The following is a 20,599-nucleotide window of genomic DNA, read 5'->3' on the forward strand; positions in this document are numbered from 1 at the left end:
TTAAATCCCGGTGCATTAGAGAGCAGTGCTTAAGAATCCAGGCGGCGACATATTCTCTCGCCGCCAGTCCGCGGGACGCGCAAAGAATGGTTTTGCTGGATGAACTCCATGGGCGCCCAAATCCTAGTAATCCACCCCGTCCCGCCCCCGAAAACAGTGCCTGACCTTTCTGTACTGCCACGCAGGAGGCAATCAATAAATGTCTTCCGAAAGAATGTTAAAGGTATTTAAAAGGAGATCCTACGAGACCGTGTTGAAATTGAGGTTTGGTTAAGGCATTGCTTCCCCGACAATCTCAATCCGTTCATAACCCCAAACTCGAGTTCCTACACGTCCCCTTCACTTCCAGGTCATCCCGGAGGCCGCCGCCGTGGCTCTAATTCTCGTGAGAACCCCATAACCAGTTTCAGGGAAGTGCAGGGAAAACTGACTCGTTGGTGGGACGTGAGGGCTTGCGGAGCGCCAAAGGCGAGCCCGGCGGGCCAGTGCTGGGCGCCCACGGTGGTTGGAACACCTCTTCCAACGCCTCTCTGGGAAATTGTTTGGGTAAGGTCAGGTGGTCCATCACCTGAATGATTAAAAGTTGTTACCCTTGGGGGGAGAAATGGGGCAAAGGAGAACTGGCTCTTGGAGGTGGGCTAGAAACTACAAAACCGAGCTTCTTGGGAACGGCTTTTTAGTCTAACAGGAAGTGGAGCGTCACCGAAAGGGAGGGGCGGCCACCCGGGACTGCCCTCTTCTTCAGGCTCTCTCTTTGTGGGCAGCGTTTCATCCAGGTTATCAATCCAGCGAATAATGCCGGGTGAATGCACGCTGCTGGGTTTGGAAAAAAAATGAAAAATGAGCAAGCGAGACCCCCCTTTCGTTTCATCGTAACCAAGCTGGAAGCAAATAAATCGGCTAGGTCCCACTGCAGTCTTCTGCGCTCGAGGTAAGGAAATAGGAAAATGCTCTTGTGTTAAAAATCTTTTTGCAGTGAGAATATATGTGTTTTGTACTCCTTCTTGGAACTTTGTGAATGTGTGGGGTAGTGATTCTGTGGTTTTATTTTTGAAAATAAAATTTACTTATTCTACAATTTTTTTTTAATGTTCGTGTTAATTAAACTGCTGTGTAAAAACAGCTAGATTTCAGAAATTAAGTTCTGGAAAGAGTATTTTGTCTTTGTCTTTCTTGGCGTATATTTCATTATTTTAATTTGAACATAGAAATATTTTCAATTAGTAACATTTATTTATATTTTTAGGAAGCTTTTATATTAGCCATAGACTGAGTTTTACTGTACTGCACTGCTGGGGAAACGTTAAGTGGGTACAAACTAGGTTGAAGATAAATATTTCCACAGCGATTGAGTGTTTCTCCAAAGATGCTTTATTTCAGTATGGTGTAACTGTGAGTGGGGGTGGGGTGTGCATATATGGAAATAACTAAATTTCAGCAACTGGTTTCCAGCGTTCTCTTAACTCATCCAGGTCAGCTGCAATCTGAGCCTGTGTTTTTGTATTCTGCCTTTGAAAATAAATTCTACATTTTGCCCTATATTGCTGCAGATGAGAAATTGTTCACCTGGGTTATGGAGAAATCTGCAATACCCTTTTTCAAATAGTTTTGAAATAAGTTGGAGAAATTGAAGTTTAATTTCAGTTACAGTGGTCCTGGAACTCCTAAATTCCCCACTGCTCACTCCCCAGAATATAAGATAGCTATTCCGGTGAGGGCCTTCTTTCAAAAAGTGGCAATGCCACTTCACATCTTTCATTCTTAGACGACATAATTACCAACTTCAATACTAAATATTTTATTAGAAATGTAAATTGGACACTAAATCAGGAAAAGTGCTATGAGTGGAAAATGTTTGACATGTCTCCCGTGATTTGTCATCTTGAAATAATGTTTGTCCCATATATGTTAACCAGTATATGTTGTCATATCAAAATTAAAGTTAGTTTCATTCATTCAACAATCATTTAATGAGTGTCTACTATGTGCTAAGCTCTGTGCTGGGCACGGGGTGGGGGAAGGGAGGTAGCTTAAAAAGCCTGATAAAGTTCTTTCCCTGGAGGAATTTTATGGGAAGAAGAAGCGGGATGTGAGGAGAGGGCAAATCAGTTCAGGATTTTAGAACTAAATGATATCTAAGATGTGCACAAGAGGTGCTTTTGGTGTAGCGAGGAGGAACAACTGTCACCTGATGAGTCCAGATACATGCTAAGCCATCCCTTTACCCCTTCAGTAACTTGAATCATGAAAGAATATAAGTTTGGAAAATCAAAAATGATTCTTCAGGTCTATTCAGGTGGTCATTACAGATGCAGTATCTTGCTGGTCTCCAATCAGTTCTGAATTCCTTCATATGTTATGGATTTATAAGATCATAAAATAGGTAGATATATTAATGAACATTTTAAACCAATAAATGGATTTCTACCCTGAACTTTTAAATATTTGTTTAGATCATCTACTAATTAATTGCATTAGGTTAACTGTGCAGACTATATGGGGGAAAAAATCCCTAACTTCTTAGACATGTGATTAAGGACTGTGAGAAATGAAAGCCGAGAAGATTAAGGGGCAGAAGCTCATCTCCAGCCAAGGTTCCAGCTCCTTTTGGGCAATAGTAAAGAATAGGAAGGATGCCATCTGTCATTCCTCAGTAATCAACGCTGACATTTACCTGCAACCCTATTATAGACCCTGAGTTTTTTTAGTACTTCAAATTGAATGCCTTATGAACCTTTAGTGAAAAAAGGAGTTTTGATGGTAGATAAAACTACAGATACTTAAAAATCTAGAAATTGAATACAAGTGCAGGTTGCTAATGCATTCAGAGGTCTTGCTCCATGACATATATGTTCTGGTTTCAAAAGTGTAAACACATTAGATCATCAGCATGATGTGAGTTTATTCTGCTTCTGGATACCTAAGAGAAAGATGAAAACAAAAAATATAGCAATGTTAGCACCAACCTGACAGGTAGCACCTACCTAATTGCCTAAATGTAGTTTTTAGAACACAGTATAGCAAATTTTAATTTCTAAAAATAATTCAAAGCCTATGGACGATAGCATTAAAAAGCATTTTTTTAAAATTTCCTGGTGATTGACAAAAACATCACAGAAAATTCTTTGATTTCCCTTAATAGTGCCAAGAGAGCCTGTTCCTATCAATTACTGAAGCCATAAGGAAAATTTTTTTAAAAAATTAAAACTTTACCATAATGAGGTAAGTACCAGTATTTTTTTTTTTACTTTTTAAAAATTGTGGTAAAATACACATAATATTTGCCATCTTAACCATTTTTAAGTGTACAGCTCAATAGTGTTAAGTGTATTGACATTGTTGAGCAGCCAATCTCGAGAACTTTTTCAGCCTGCAAAACTGAAATTCTATAACCATTAAACAACAACTCTCCATTTCTCTGTTCCCCGGGCCCCTGGCAACCACTATTCTACTTTCTGTTTCTATGAATTTGACTACTCTATATTCCTCATGTAAGTGAAATCATAGAGTATTTGTCCTTTTGTGCTGGCTTATTTCACTGAGCATGATGTCCTGAAGGTTCATCCATGTTGTAGTATGTGTCAGAATTTCCTTCCTTTTAAAGCCTGAATAATATTCCATTGTATGTCTATACCACGTTTTGTTTATCCATTCATCTGTCAATGGACATTTGGGTTGCTTCCATTTTTTGACTATTGTGAATAATGCTGCTATGGACATAAGTGAAATACCAGTATTTTTATCTGAGAAAAATTGTTTCCTATAGAGGTGTTTTTGTTTCCTTGGAAATAAGAGTTTTTACTTGAGCCAGGGTCTGTTAGAAAATACTGTATTGCCTGTTTTAGATCTTATCCATTGAAATAGTATTCCAGGTTATAGTATAAAGTCAATACCTACAAAGTTGAAATATTCTTGTAGACTAGAACAAAGATGAAAACAGAGAATACTTGAAAGACACTAAAAAATACAATGTAGGTCAAGTGTGAGAGTCGGGAGTTTGTTTGGACCCACCACTCTTTCTGTGGCTCAGGAAACATCATTTAATATTCTCAGTCTCAGCTAGCCCATCTACAAAATGGGGTGGATATATTTTAATTCCCGTGTCTCTGAAGGTTTGAAACATTACTGATTTGAGTTGTTAGGTAACATAAAGAGGGAAGAGGTCTGACAACTTCCATTACTATTGCTAAGCTCTGTGAGGGCAGGAATTGATGGCCTTGCTCATTACCATCCCTAGTGCCTGACAGTGCTGGGCTCGTGCATGGTAAGCACCTAGGAATGTTTATGGACTGACATAACTACTATGGATATTCTGACCTTCCTCTAATAAAGTTAGGAAGCTCATATGAATTAAGATTACGTCTTTGTTAGGTTTAATATCTAAAGCTATTTACAAATCATAATTCATGTGTATGAAATCTGTTTCTTTCAGAGAAACAATTTTGCAGTGTGAGTTTATTGCTGAAAACCAGTGTTGTATAAAAGGGAGAGGGTTCCATAGAATATTCCAGGTTTCTGTTGCCCAACAATCTTGCCTCTCCATCTTCCTGTGACTAAAACAGAGAGAAGTTCAAGTGAAAAGCTTCAGTGTCCTGGAATGGTAAAAGTAATGTATTTGCAGATGTACTTGGCTTCTTTTTGACCCATTTCTGGAACTGATTTTGCATGGCACTGTACTGAGCTAAAAATGTTTTTCTATTTCTAGGCTTTCTTCTTAGGATGCATTGACTCCTTGGATCCTTATAAGTCGTGGATGTTCCTCTTAAGAATAAGGCCATTCCTTCTCCTGCCCTGATATATGCCCATAAGTTTGGTCATCTCCAAACACCACCATCATCATTATCATACAATTAATTGTCAATTCCTGGAGAAAGATGCAAGACGAGAAGGAACTTTCATCTAGCATAATTCAGACCTGTGCATTTTGAGGGTAGAGAAGGCCTCACTGCCTCAGTAACAAATAGCTGGATTGAAGGACGCAGTGCTTTAAGAAGCCTTTATACATAATATTTATGTAATTTCCTCTTAAATCAATGATGAGAAAGCAAATCTAATTAATTGGTAGTAGCTGCCTGAAGAAGTATTGAGAAGCAATTTGATGCTTTGTACAGGATGCTTAGGAGGGGAAAAACAAAACGCCAGGACTGTCAGGCAGCCTTTGCTACTGATAACAGGGTGAGATTAGGGAGGGAGGTGGAGACACAGGTACTTAGTGTCTGCTGTCTGTTTTAAATGGTGTCTTCGGTGTTTATTTGAACCTGATTTACCTGTAAGGGAATGGCTCACTCAATCTTGCTGCCAGGAGAAGAACTTGCTCTAATTTAATGCGACCAGTGCAGAAATTCTTTCCTTAACAGCTTGAAGTGAGAAATGACCTGTTGCAGCAATTTCTGTTTTTCAAATGTGATACTGTAGGAAATTCAGCTATTTATCAATATGTTTTAGCACCTCTGTTTCAGAACTATAGACTCAAAATGCAGTCTATAGTCCTAAGCTTTCTAAATGACAGGACTTAGATTGGCTACTGATGATCATGTATATGTTGTTGTTAAAGTGATTTTCTATTGACAGTATATGTGCATCTGCATCAGTTCAGGCAAATTCCTTATGCCTGGACCTTGGGTTCTTTATCTATGAAACAAGGAAGCTGGCTTAGGAGGGATCTGAGGTCTCTTTCAGTTTTCTGAGTTTATGATGTGTTTGTATCATAAGGCATATAGATACTGGGGCAGTTTTGGAGACATTGCTTTATCCTTCATTGAGCGTAATACATAGCAGTAGGGATTTCAGGTGCCACTTGGCTAGCAGTGTTCGTGTTCAAGGTAAAATATATGTAGAGCAGGGCTTCTCCACCTTGGCATCACTGGCATGTTAGGCCTGGATAATTCCTTGCTGTGGGGCCTGTCCTGTCCATTGTAGGATGTTTAGCAGCAGCACTGCCATCTGCCCACCAGAGAGCAATAGCATCTCCTAGCCCCAGTCACAGCAATCAAAAATGTCTCCCGACTTTGCCCCATGTTCCCTAGAGAGCAAAATCGTCCCTGGTTGAAAACCGCTGGTCTAGGAGATGCTATGTAACCATATCAAAATAACTAAAAGGATGTGCTCTCTACTCATGAGGAACTAAATAAGTTAACATATGTGCAAAAAATATCATCTGGGGATCTTTGATTTTGCAGATGATTAGGAGAAAAAGAAGGATTTTTGTTTTGCTGACATTTACTGTGTTTATCAAAGTCACATTTAGTTTACTATAGTCATAGATGGAAGAAGGGCAGAAAGGGGATAGACTAAGAACTGTCAGATCCTTTTTGGAATGAGGCAGGGTGCCAGGAAATATATATATCAATAGATATAATTTTAAATTAAATAATTTTAATTCTTGGTTCTTTCTAAGTAAGACATAGGTTATCCAGATGTATTCATTTTCATATCCCCCCATTCAAAACTCAAAGCTGTGATTTAGGTGATAGATTCTTCTCTGGACAAAGGACAGAAGAAAGCTATAAACTGAAATCCAGATAGCTATGAAGTCATCATCACTCTCCATACTGTTGTAAGGCTGTTTCCAGTAGGCCTACAATAAAGTTCCAGACTTCAGCTATTCTCAAAGTACAGAGATGCCCCTTGCACGGCAGTCTATAAAGTTTTTGTTCTTGCTTTTCTATGTAGGCTACAAATGTAACATAATTTTATCAGGCGATATCATTTAATAAATACTACATGAAATATTTACATTGTCTTTCCAAAGATATAAATTATGTCTCTCAAAACATTTTTGATACAAGTAAAATAGGGGATTAGAAGCTATCTGAAAGAGGAAATTTCTATGACAGATAAAGTGGGGTAACTCCCACTTTAAAGTATAGATAAAAGTTAAACAGTCGTTCACGATTATCTTTGACAATGTATATTTATAGTAGGCTATAGAGATGAATCTTCATTACTTTTTCTCCACTAAAACTGCCAGGTAGCTATTAATGTCTGTTTTAGAGACTAGAGACACTGCTATGTAAGTTTTATAGTATGTTACTCCTACTCAGCTGAAGAAAATGAACATAAAGATCTTAATCAGGGTATACTTTAATGCAGTTGTCAGGATTCTTAACTCTGAGTGCTTATAACCAGCCATTTTTATGCAGAACTGATAATATGTTTTATGAGACCTGCTTTTGAGTCAGTATTAGAAGGATTATCAAGGCCTTTGAACCAAGATTATTAATTCATAATGGTTTCTCTTTGGTTTACCACATTAACAGTATATGTTGTTTTAGTAAAAGGGTGTATACAGTGAAAAGATTTGTGCTCTCAAACCTTAAATCACCATCCTTGAAAAGTAATCATGGTAAAGCTGAAGTTACTTCAAAAATAATTCATTTTGTTCGTATCTTAGAGTGAAGCTATGATAAAAGGAGAAACACAAAATTTCTTTTCTTAACAGAACAGGCTGCAGAGAAAGTCCAGGAGAGAATATCCTTGAAAGCTCTCCAAAAAGATTACTGCAAGGGAACATTTCTTTTCAAATCTGGACTTTTGAAAAGTGAGAGTTGCTGAATGACAATGACCATTCCCTTGTCCTTATGAATAAGTTCTTCCTTTGCTTGCACAGGCCTCAGCGCATTATCACATCATGGGGTGTGTTCCCCTATAAGCCTTGTAATTCTCCAGTCCCCACTTCTGTGAACTTTAAAGAGAGATGTTAAAGGCACGGTGTATATGGCCTCTCTATGTCCTTGCTGACCTGTATAGAGAAAAACTGTTGCTACAGTTACAAAACACACCTCACAACATGAAACAAGATCAGGGGAATGTGACTGTCACTTTAACTCCACCACTGCCAAGTTTCCTCGATGAAAAACAGAAGACTGATCGGACATCATTTGGATAGCCAAGTGAGATTTCGTTTGGAACCTAATCTGTTAGACAGGAAGATTTAGACTAGTCTTAGGATTGTTTGTAGAATGGTGGCCTAGCTGCAGATGCCCAACTGAAACCACAAGGTGCAAAATCAAGAGCTTACATACAGACACAGTGCACTTTTTCATGAAGGAAACCCAAATAAACTGTACAGAAGCAGTGTTATACAAGGAAGAACAGTGACAGTGGCTTGTACAGTTAGCACACCACAGGTGTGAGTTAGCAGTGAGAAGTCTTTTCCAACTTGATATTATTTATCTGTAATAAGGAATAGATAAGGGTATCTGTTTATTGTATAGCCTGAGAGGAAAAATTGTATTAAAAGTAGTAAGAGTGGATAGACCATGGGTCAATTAAAGTCATCAAGAATAATAATATCTCATTCTTTCTGGTTCTGAGAGATCTATTTTTTTTTCTTAAAGATATGTTTTATATGTCTAGAAACTCCTGGTTGAATTTTGTTTTCAGTCTTTTTATAAGTAAATTTCTTTAAGCTTTCTTTTTCCTCATTTCAGGCTTTTGTACTTGAGTAGAGTAGTAGAATAGATCTAGGAAAAGTGCTGAGATGTATTTGAAGGCTCAGCTGCCAGCATGGAAAATGAGGCCATCCCCCAAAAGCTTGTGGAGGCTTGTGGAGGAGTAAGTAAAGTAAGTAAATCAAAAGCAGAAATAGCAGAAGAATCAAACAACAGCAGCAATTGAAAGCCAGCAGTTCTCCAAAACGAAGCAGTAGGGGTGATAATGAAACTGTATTGGAAGCCAAGAAATCAGAGTTCTGGGTATCTGTAAAACAGTATGAGATTTAACCTTTCCTTACATTTGTGACTGAGTTTTGATCAGACAAAAAATTTTGACCAATAAATCTCCAGGCCACATCCCTTGGTTTTTGTTCGCCTACTCTTCTGTAGCCATCTCAGGCAGATCCTGTAGGTATAGTGAGGAATACGAGAGTCCAGAGCTGATGACAATACCTGGTGATCCTCATGTTCTGTGACGGAGGTTGCTTTGGAAGCTCAAGAGCCCTACCTCAGCACATCCCGCATTTGAAAGTGGCAGTACACTCCCCAGCCCATGATGATGAAAAAGCCTGGGCTCTGGCAGGAGTTTTTTTCCTGGATTTGGATCCTAGATCCATTACTTCAGTTGTTTAGTAACCTTGAGAAAGTTATTTAACCTCTGTAAGCATCCAAATACTATTAAATGGGAATAATAATACTAGTAAAATATAAACAAGATTCTGTTGCTCCCCTGATCAAAACCCTCCAATGGCTTCCCATCTCACTTAGAATAAAATCCATACTCCTTACTCAGGCCAACAAGATCCCCCATAATCTGGCCCTTGCTTATCATGTCATTCTGATTTATTCTCTTCGTTACCATCATGCTGAATTAGCTTTGAGTTTATTTATTTTGTTATCTGTTTGGCCCTACTGTTTCCTCTGCTACTAACAGCAGAGACTTTGTCTATCTTATTCATTGCTATATTCACAGAATCTAAAACAGTGCATGGTACAGTAAGTGCTTAGTGGTTATTTGTTTAATTTGCTGAGTAAGCACGTACTATGACATGCAAAGCACATAGTACAGGGCCTAGAATGTAATAAACCCACTATAATTGTTTGCTTCTGCTGCTATTACTATTATTTCATATATTAGGGTTCTGCATATGATTTCACTTGGAAAAAAGTTTGCTACCAAACTGTAAGTTTAAAGTTAGTGTACTGAAATGTACATATATCAGAACATCAAGTTGTGCACCTTACATATATACAACTTTTATGTGTCAACGATATCTCAATAAAGCTGCTTAAGGAATTAGTATACTACCAAGAAAAATATAATCCCATCTGAAAAAACTAATCTCAGTTCCAAATGTTTAGTAGTGAAATGAGGGCAAATTTTAAAATGCACTGCTTAATTCTTCCTGTTCGGTGTGTAGATAACCCTTTGTCTGCAGCTGCAAAGCGAGCAGGCCCAGAAGGAAAGTTTTATTCACTGTACTTTTTATCTAAGGCCAAATCACCTTATCAAAGAGGCAGGGTGAACTGAACTTGAGTCAGCTAAAAGATGATTAACCTCTCTCCTCAAAAAAGCAAAAACAAAAACATGGTAACTAGTAAGAATGCTAAGATTCTGCATTTTATTTCCATTTCTACTCCAGGTGTTGCCACATCTGCAAACTCCCTGGAAGAGTGATGGGGATTCGAGTACTTCGTTTCTCTTTGGTGGTAATCCTTGTGTTACTGCTGGTAGCTGGGGCTTTGACCGCTTTACTTCCTAATATCAAAGAAGACAAGATGCTCACTTTGCGTAGGGAAATAAAATCCCAGGGCAAGTCCACCCAGGATTCCTTTACTCTCATAATGCAGACATACAACAGAACAGATCTCTTGTTGAGACTTTTAAATCATTATCAGGCAGTACCATATCTGCACAAAGTGATTGTGGTGTGGAACAATGTTGGGGAGAAGGGACCAGATGAGTTATGGAACTCTCTAGGGCCTCACCCTGTCCCTGTGATCTTCAAAGTACAGACAACAAACAGGATGAGAAATCGACTCCAGGTCTTTCCTGAACTAGAAACCAATGGTGAGTTGCAGCTGGGTTCTTAGTCTGGCAGGGCTGCAGCTAACCAGAGCTGGGGGTGGGTGCGTGGCTTTTGGGCCTTCTACTTGTCTTAATTGCCTGGAAAAGATAGGGAAATTTAATCATAAGAAAGCATTTTGAAAAACTTAAGGGGCAGTTTCCAAGATGTCAAGAAGCAGTCTCCTGGGGAAGAAATCGCATATATCTTGCAACAGTGACAAAGAGGTTCATATCGTGAAAGAAGATATGCTATGGTTACATATTACTGCATCACAGAATTTAGTAAAATGCCATTTAACTTATGCTTAATGTATTTTTTGCCGCCTCCTTTTCCTCCCACTCAGCAGTTACATGAGATTGTAATTTGCTTAAAAGAACCTTGGTTTTATTTATTTATAGGTTCATTAGTTTCTAGGATGATGGATGATAAATACATGATAATTTCCCCCTCAGGAAATTATAAAAATCAATTACATTTCAAGTAAAAACTTTTTCTGCTAGACAAATCTCTCCAAGAATACATTTTTTTATTTACTGAATTTCATTCAGAAAATACTTCATTTGAATGACTTATAAAAACACCACTGTATCTTATAACTTCTGTCTTCATTTCCAAACTGTTTGATTTAAATTTTTTTCCTTTCATTTCAGCGGTGTTAATGGTAGATGATGACATGCTAATTAGCACCCAAGACCTTGTTTTTGCTTTCTCCGTGTGGCAGGTAATGTTGCTACATCCTTTATGAAATCATCCGTATCAAGTCTGATCTAGTGTTTAACCAGAGCAGCATGGTTTAATGTGAGAGTCACCCAAACCAGCGTAGACAGTATTTATCTAAAAGGTAGATTAATTTGTCATAATCAGATTTCCTGAGCTCAGTTAAGCTAATCTGAAAGTTACAGTATCTTTTATCTGTATTTGATTTATATTTGGTATATTGGAAAGAAGAGCTAGAACTGACTTCCAAAGAACAATGAGGAAACGATCTGGTATATGATAGAGCAAAGACTAAAATCCAGAGGCACTTTCGCCTGTATCTCAAATGAGAAGTGTATTTCTGTATTAATATTGCACAGAACTTCCTTTGAAAGAAACAATTTATTACATCCATAAAATTTAATTCTGATTCTGAGACCATTGTTTAAAAATTAATAATACGGATAATAATTCTGCATGGACCATTGTAGTGGCAGTTTCCTCCACCCCCACCCCCTTAAATTCCAAGCTGGGATAAACAGGCATAAATTGCCTGGTATCTATAAAAACTCCTTTTTCCTACTGAATATGTGTTAATAGTAGACAGCTTTTACAAGTTGCACTACAAGTACCTGAAACCAGAACTGCATACAAATACTTTGAAGCCCTGTCCAATAATTAAACACTGTGCTACCCAATAAATGGTCTAATTTGCACTATAGTAACTCTCGTTAATTAGCGACTTGGGATGTAACAACATTAGGTATTAATGGTAAGTGGTCACAGTACTCTGCAGATAACATCATTCTCAAAAGTTCAGTTTTCAGCTTCATGCCTAGTGTACTGATCAACAGATTTTTTCCATATCAGCAGTTTTTCCAGCCCTATAAATAAAAGCTTCCTAGGCGAAAAGTTCTAATGTAATACTCCAGCTGTGAGATTTCTATTTCAGGTAAAAAATCAATCTCCTGAAAATATCAGCGTGGGGGGAAATATGAGAACTGCGATTAATTAGAACAATCCAAGTAAACCATAATTAAAGATGGATAAATATGACTTTAGGTTTTATTCATAAAACCATCAAGAACAGTTTCAATCCATTGCGCAAGATAATTTGACTCCTAAAGTTCTGTCCCATCAGTGCCCTGCATAGTGTAGTGATTTGGGGCCTAGAGAGAAGCAAGATTAGAGCAGATAGGTATCTGTGCCTTTGCACTCACCCATCACCTCCACTTGCAGTGCTTTACCTTTTCCACCTCTATTCATCCGTGAAATCTCTTTCATCGCATAGATTAAGTGGCACATCTTCTCTGAAGGCTCCCAGCCTTTACACCCAACCCTTGACATTCCCCTTGCTTCCCAGCAGCACAGTTGTCATGCTGTCCTCAGTGCCCCCCTGAGAACTGCACAGCTGCATTTACAGCTTTTTCACAGTGTGGTAATTCCTGGTTCACATATCTGTATCATACCCTCTCTAGACTATGCGTTCTTTGAAATGGGATTTAACCCACCCTGACTTGTGTGCGTGTGTCCCTAGTTTAGTGTCTGTTCTGTCAATGAATGAAACTCAAGTTATTTGTGAGATTGAACTAAACCTTTTAATTCTATAAGTTCATGCTTCTTTTCCGTAATTCTCTGCTTTTCTTTGCTGATTTTTGTTTTATTTTTAGTCACTCTCATCCTACTATTATTGTTTTAATACTATCCTTCAAAGATCCTGACACATCTCATATATCTATATATATGTCTATATCTATCTATCTATCCATCTATCTATCTATCTTTGAGCAACATGGATTTGAACTGTACAGGTACATTTATACTCAGATTTTTTCAATAAATACAAACCACAGTACTACATGATCGGTGGTTGGCTGAATCTAGAGATGCAGATCTGTGGATACGGAGGGCTGACTGTAAAGTTATAGACGAGTTTTCTACTATGCTCGGGGGGTCAGTGCCCCTAACCCCTGCATTGTTTAAGGCTCAACTGTATATGTGTGTGTTGTGTATATATGTGTGTATATATTTTTTTTCTTATGCTTTTAAAAAAGAGACACCCAAGCTGAAAAGAGATAAAAATAAACATCGTTTAAAATCAATGGTGACTTTCAAAAACATTGAAATCAACATGGAAAAACAGTAAAATGATACATGTAAATCCATAATTTTATATACGCCTAAGAGATTAAAACAATTTTTCAAAATAATCACATTATATCTTCTTATCTCCTGTAATAAATATCATTCATACAGTCAGCTTCTCTTATAGCAAACTCTGAAAAACCAGACTCTTTGGTAACTCGAATTTATTAATATTGGATAATGTGTAAATTAGGAGAATATTTGTGAGGTTAGAAATTTTGTTAGAGATTTGGTTATGATGAATTGACCTTTAAGCTTATCAGTACATAGATTTATGAATTTGTGTGGAGTTAAAGGAAATTGAGATGTAGAAGCCAGGAATAAAATAACGTTGACAAATCAGTTTAATTCTTTCTGTAGTAAATCATTGCCTTTCACCATGTCAGCTTTAAAGAAATGCCACACTTAATTGTTCTTTTTCCATCTTTTCAGCAATTTCCTGATCAAATTGTAGGATTTGTTCCAAGAAAGCATGTGTCTACTTCCTCTGGTGTCTACAGTTACGGAGGTTTTGAACTGCAAACACCAGGGTTTGGAAATGGTGACCATTACTCTCTGGTGCTGATTGGAGCCTCATTCTTCCATAGCAAATACCTTGAACTCTTTCAGAGGCAACCTGCAGCTGTCCATGCTTTGTTAGATGAAACGCAAAACTGTGATGATATTGCCATGAATTTTATCATTGCCAAGCACACTGGGAAGACTTCGGGGGTATTTGTGAAACCTGTAAACATAGACAATTTAGAAAAAGAAACCAATGGTGGCTATTCTGGAATGTGGCATCGAGCTGAGCACTTTCTGCAGAGGTCTTATTGTATAAATAAGCTTGTTAACATCTATGACAGCATGCCCTTAAAATACTCCAACATTATGATTTCTCAGTTTGGTTTTCCATATGCCAACCACAAAAGTAAAATGTGAAAGTAAAACAAACAAAAACAAACTCAAAACTGCTTGGTATTTGAGTAGCTTCTTCATGCTATGGTCGGTTTATTTATTTATTTATCTTTAAGCACATCATGAACTTTTTTCTACTCCAGAAGTCTCTACAAGGGGGAAAAGGTGCTTAGGGCTTCTAGCATATAAAATTTAAAGGCACTTCAAAACCCAAGAAGCTGGTATTACCCAGATAGGTCTTCCTGTGAGAAGTTTTCATCCACAGATATGATTCCTTGGTCAACAATTTTATTGTTTACATCCTGAGACCGTTCTACAATTTAAAAAAAAATTTTTAATTGAAGTATAGTTGATTTACAGTGTTGTGATAATGTTCTACAGTTGTTTTGACTCCTGGCACTTGCCTTAAGGACCTTTAGCAAGCTGTTTCCAGGATCAGAAACTCAGGACAAGTATTTCTCAGCTTTTTCATTAAAGGATGATTATTGTCATTTGAAGCCTGAAATGCCTCTTCAACAAAAGCCTGTGGTATAGGGAAAAGCCATGTGAGGATAGAATAGTCTCAATCCCATATAAAAATGAGTGGAAATTTTGTGACTATCAGTACTTCCCTTGTGGTCCTTCCAACCAGCCCTTTCCAGGACTAACTTATCCCAGCATGATTTTGGTGTAACCATCAGTGCTTTTATTTCTGTGGATATCTGTTGTGACTGGGAGGGTTAATTTTAGTAGCTAAAGGATGTCTAGTTGTTCACTTGATTTTTATGAACATTTACTGCATGGATCACAAGTGCAGCCTCTGTTTCTTAACATGCAACTTATATGCAGTGGGGAGTAAATGTGTTACTAGATTCAGGTCGTGCATTTTGTCACTGAATCTGACTTTGAGATTGCACATTAATTCTTAGATTTTACATAAAGTATGTATTGTTTAAGAAACATGTATAAAATAACTCTTTTGAAAGAATGTTTAAGTAGGAACTGGCAGAAATTACAACCCTTACTATCAAATGATCTTTATTGTTATAAAAGCGTAGGTTATCTCCTGGATACTAAAACGTGTGTATTACGCACTAAGTCAATCTCTTGCATTCAGAACTTCTTCCCTCCACACAGCAAAAGATCCAGAGATCATTTCAATTACATAGATACAGGAAAAAATAAGAGACCTGAGTCATAGTAGAGGAATTCCACAGGGAGTCTGCATCAGCTGATTGTTAAGTTGCCCACTTCCTGTTATGTGAATTAGTATCTGTTCCACACGGTGTCTGTGTTTGGTCCTCGTTCACTATTGGTGGAAAGGAATACTCAGGCCTCTTTCTGCCACCTTCTCCTCTTCCTATGCCCCCTTCTGCTCCCATTATGCCGTTATATTCTCAAAATTGCAAAGCTATGAAAATAATCATGGTTAATGTTCCAACAATGAGGTCTCTGTGCAACTAGCTCAGTGTATATTGTTCCTTTACATGGGCATGTGTATGTATCTTAATGCCATCAGAGAAAGCCAATAGAACTCGCAGCCTCACTAAAAATTTATAGTGTTAATTATCTGCTTTGTCCAACCTTGGTAGTGACTTTTTGCCTCTTGAGATTGGCAGATAAATAAAATAAACTTTTACCATCCAGATGTTCTATGTTAATTAAGCAGACTCATGCTTTCGTGGTTGGTATTTACACAGATTTTCAAATATTCTCATATTTTGTTCCGAGTAAGATTAGAGGTATTAGCTACATTGCCCATGGGAAAATTTTCCAGTGGGAAAATATTCTCAGGTTTTATTTCTCATCTTGTATTCTTAAACTTATCTTCAACATCACTTAAGTTGCTCATATCATATTTTTCAGACCTTATAGAGCAAATATGAAAGCAAAGTGAAGTTCAGTCTGTGTTACAAAAACTCTTGCATTGATTGAGGCTAGACATATACTAAAACTCTTTTTCCCTGCACCCTCTTATTCTTGCTCCAAATGATCTGGAGAAGAGAGGATGCTCAGGCTTAAAGCTACATCAGAAAAGCAATATAGCTTAGGGGTTAAATGTGCCAGTGGAGTCCTTGGGCTCAAATCCTTCCTGCATCTCATGTATACTTCACCTCTTGGAGCTTCAACTTCCTCGTCTGCAAAAATGAGAATAATATCTACGTAGGGGTTTGTTTTAAGGAATAAAGGAGATAGCTTGTGTAAGTATGAACACAGTGCCTTGCCCATTTTAAATGGTCAATAAAGGAAAGATGTTGGGGTGTGTCATTGACAGTAAAGGCAGTTCATTCTACTCAACTCACCTCTCAAGCATCAGAAAGGCCCCCGGACCCACCAGGTGCGATATTTGGGAAATTGTTTCTACGTAACAAATGTTTCTACGTAACAGTGTTTCTGCATATTCATGGCAATTTTCATCTCATTTTATTTCAAATGCCCTTTTTCTAGTTAAAACAGTACATATTCATTCTAGCAATTTTGGCATATTCAGACCAGTATAAAGAAGAAATGAAAAGCCCCCAACCGCACTAACGATGGCTAAACATTTTTGTGTCTATTCCTCCTGACTTTTCTAGGCATATATTTTAAAAGCATGATTTGTTTGGTATTTCATTGGATGGGTAAACCATAGTTTATATAATCAATCATATTGCTATTCTGTTTGATAATTTCTTATTATTGTAACAACATTTGGGTAAGTGTCCTTGCCATGAACAGATCTCTTTGAGCCTACCTATAATGATTTCTTTAAAATCAAGTCCAGCAAGTCCAATGCCTGGATCTATCTAGTCTTCGTATTTTTAGGGGTTTTAATACATATTGCTATATATCCCCAAGAAACATTGCCATAGCTATAGTATTACCACATCTGAGAGCACCTGTTTCTCATCAGATTCCCAACATTGCATATTATTTTAAATTTTCCTAATTTCTTTTGCCATGCACAAACACTGCAGAATTTGGAAGGACTCTGGCTGTGTTAAGAACTCCATGTTGAGAAGACTGAAAAAGCAGGCAATCAACTGTCAAATGAAAGATTCCAGGACGGTGTAAGCTTCAGGAATCCTGAAGTGCTTCCAGAAATTCTTTGCTCCCAGGCTTGAGTATAGGCAATGAATTGTTGGCTCTTTGCTGGTCCCAGGAAAAAAGAACTTGGAAGCAACAAAAAATGCTCACAATGGTTCCTCTGAAAAAGACCTAGGGCTTTGACCACAAAGTCAGGAGTGGATTAGTGAATGTGTGTGTGTGTGCCTATGTGCACGCACACCTACGTGCACATGTGGTGACAGTGGGGAGGGTAGGAGGTAGAGGGAGTGGGAAGGAAGGGGATGGAGTGGAGGACAATGCTGTGATGGAAGAGGAAGACAGAGGTGCTAAATCTCATTGGTAGCTACGAGGACATAAATGGTGAGATCTGATCATCCTCTACCGCATGCTATTTCATAAGCCAGTTTTTATTTTTCTGCTAGTTTCCTCCAACTTTCTCTCTCCCCTTCCACCTCCTCTCCATTCATGAAGGCTCTCTCAATATAAAACCCAAATATTTTCAAAAATATACTTATTGTGGATGAAACGCAAAGAGCATTTGATTCATTGGAAACATGCACTGAGTCCTGGCTCCACTAAATTTCCTCATCTGCTGAGTGGGGTTGAAAATACCTGCCCTAAAATTTCACTGGTTGTTTTTGGTTTCAAAGGGCACAACGTGTAGGAAGAACTTTATAGTATCAGGGAAATGAAAGAATTTTTTAAAAGCCGTTACAAATAAAGAGCAGCTCAGCTGAGAGTGAAAAAAACTTGGTTGTGAATTAGTAGCTGTGTCAAAATTACACCTTAGCGCATAAAAAGAAGTGAAAATAAATATGCAAGTACCGAAAACAATTTAAGGAACCCACTTTATTAGCTCTGGCTCAGAATGAAATATTTAAATGAAGTATTTAAACTAGAGATGACTCGAGGCTCTTTCTCTTTTCATATATCAATATTTATTTTATTTAAAAAGAAAAAAGGACAAAATTTTTGGTCAGAATACTTAAGTAGATTAAAAATAAATAAATCTGGGGCTTCCCTGGTGGCGCAGTGGTTGAGAGTCCACCTGCCAATGCAGGGGACACAGGTTCGTGCCCCAGTCCGGGAAGGTCCCACATGCCACAGAGCAGCTAGGCCCGTGAGCCATGGCTGCTGAGCCTGCGCGTCCTGAGCCTGCGCTCTGCAACAGAAGAGGTCACAACAGTGAGAGGCCCACGTACCATAAATAAATAAATAATTAATTAATTAAATCTGAAGGAAGCAGCTTTAATTTACAGCAGTGGTTCTTCACTTGGGCTGATTTTCCTCCCAGGGGTCATTAGCAATGTCTGAAGACACATTTGGTTGTTACAAATGGGAGCAGTCTACTGGCATACAGGGAGGATGCTGCAGCACTGCCGCCCCCAATTAACTGTCCCAAAATGTCAATAGTGCTGAAGCTGAGAAAAAACGTGCATGATATATTATAGAATATTTGATTGGTAATTTATCTATGTAACTAACACTTTATGACACTGCCAGTTGCATTCCTAAAGTTTTATCTTATATAACAGTGCCTATTGGAACAAAATTAAGTGGGGAGGGGAACATGTTTATATTACTATTAAGACATCTGGTGCATAATTCTGTGACCCAAAATCTGATCAAGGAGCCAGAAATTTCCCTGGTTAAGGTTTATTTCTGACTTTTTTTTTTCTGATCCACTTGCCTTTTTCCGTTTTCACATCTGAAGAAATAGACAATAGAGCTTCAGTTTCTGGGAAGGACCTATGAATAAACATATATTTCTGAAGAACTACAGAGCAATATTACATAATATAGTGTGTATTTTCATAACACATCTCTAGTTAGAGAAAGTCAGGATGGTTAAGTTAAAGTAAACTAAGTACAAATTTTCAAATAATCATATTTATGTATGGTCAAGTATTTTGGGTTTAAACAATAAACTTAATAAACAGCTAGTGAAGACAATTTATATAGGAAAGAATCCTGGAATGAGAGAATTAAGAGACGTTTTTCTTGTATCAGCTAGGTAATGAGTTCTGTAAGTTTATCTAGGTCTCAGTTTCCACTTCTACAAAGGAGAGAGGTAAACTAAATGATTAGTAACTTTCTTTCCATTTGTAAAATTCTGTGACCCTAAATCAGTGTTGAATTGGTAGGTTTTAAAGGAGCCACGTTATACTTCCTGACAAGAAAAAAAATATTCCCTAGAGTTTAGCTCTGCTGGAGCTTACAACCTTCCCTACACCCTAAGCCTATCTTTCCAGGAATCCTTTCTCAAAGTGAAAACTAACTTAATAAACATCACTACCGTTGTACTGCTTTAGGACCAAAAGACATAATCATGATGATGGGATAAAAAAGAAGTTGATGATGTCATCTTTCAGTGTTAAACACTGACTAGAAGAGGTTATGATTTAAAAGATGTTTTACAGAAACTGACTCACAGACTTAGAGAATGAACTTATGGTTACCAGGGAGGGAAGGGTGAAGGAAAGGGATAGTTAGGGAGTTTGGGATTGACATGTACACATTGCTAAATTTAAAAAGGATAACCAACAAGGACCTACTGTATAGCACAGGGAACTCTGCTCAGTGTTATGTGGCACTCTGGATGGGAGGGGAGTCTGGAGGAGAATGGATATATGTGTATGTATGGCTGAGTCACTTTGCTGTGCACCTGAAACTATCACAACATTGTTAATCAGCTATTCTCCAACATAAAAAAAAATTTTTAATTAAAAAATAAAAGATGTTTTACTTCTTAACCAAGCATCTGTTGCCACTGGCCTTCAGGAAGATCCCAAAAAAAGTTGCAACAGGCTAACAAACCACTTGAATCAAATTGAACTATGAATCAGAAATCATTAGGTAAAGCCACTAATTTGTTAAACCCAGAATGCAAAAACAAGTTTTAAAGACTGAATTAAACTATTTGATTCTACTGAAATTTATAAAACATGATTTTAATGGAATTTTCTATCTTACCAGCAGATGTCAGTGCAACCTAATTAACTGAGTAACACTTTTTTTTTTTTAAAGCAGATTAAATACCTGCCAGTAAACTGAGTGAAAACAGTCTTAAAATAGCAGTTAAAAAATCTACTGTCAATGTGTTTGATTAAGAATATCTTCTTAAGTGGAGCTATAGAAAAAAATCAATCCTTCAGAAGTTATTAAGTTAAAACGGGCCCTTGCCTAGGTAAATCATATTACATAAGTTATAACACATTGTTATTATCGTCATAACTTATGTGACAATAGCATTTCTCAGTGACATATAAAAGACATGACCTTAATTAAATACAAAATGCTAATCTGGGGTAAAGTGTAAGAATAACAGTA

The 20,599-nt window shown here is 37.6% G+C and overlaps 1 protein-coding gene across 4 annotated transcripts; it reads left to right on the forward strand.

The window, feature by feature from the left end:
• The first annotated feature begins 403 nt into the window (after positions 1-403).
• On the forward strand, positions 404-15,857 carry EXTL2 (exostosin like glycosyltransferase 2). Of its 4 annotated transcripts, XM_060139502.1 has the most exons (7): positions 404-546; positions 765-931; positions 3,143-3,222; positions 7,442-7,540; positions 10,079-10,506; positions 11,155-11,225; positions 13,778-15,857. In XM_060139502.1, the coding sequence occupies exons 3-7, from the start codon at positions 3,218-3,220 to the stop codon at positions 14,264-14,266; spliced, it is 1,092 nt and encodes a 363-aa protein (XP_059995485.1). In that variant the 5' UTR covers positions 404-546; positions 765-931; positions 3,143-3,217; the 3' UTR covers positions 14,267-15,857. The 4 variants fall into 4 exon arrangements, with proteins under 4 accessions (XP_059995485.1, XP_059995484.1, XP_059995486.1 ...); XM_060139501.1 differs by having other exon boundaries at positions 407-931; XM_060139503.1 differs by lacking the exon at positions 7,442-7,540 and having other exon boundaries at positions 409-931.
• Positions 15,858-20,599: the final 4,742 nt, after the last annotated feature.

Source organism: Lagenorhynchus albirostris, chromosome 2 (genome assembly GCF_949774975.1).
Source record: "Lagenorhynchus albirostris chromosome 2, mLagAlb1.1, whole genome shotgun sequence".
In the NCBI taxonomy this organism is placed as follows: Eukaryota; Metazoa; Chordata; class Mammalia; order Artiodactyla; family Delphinidae; genus Lagenorhynchus; species Lagenorhynchus albirostris.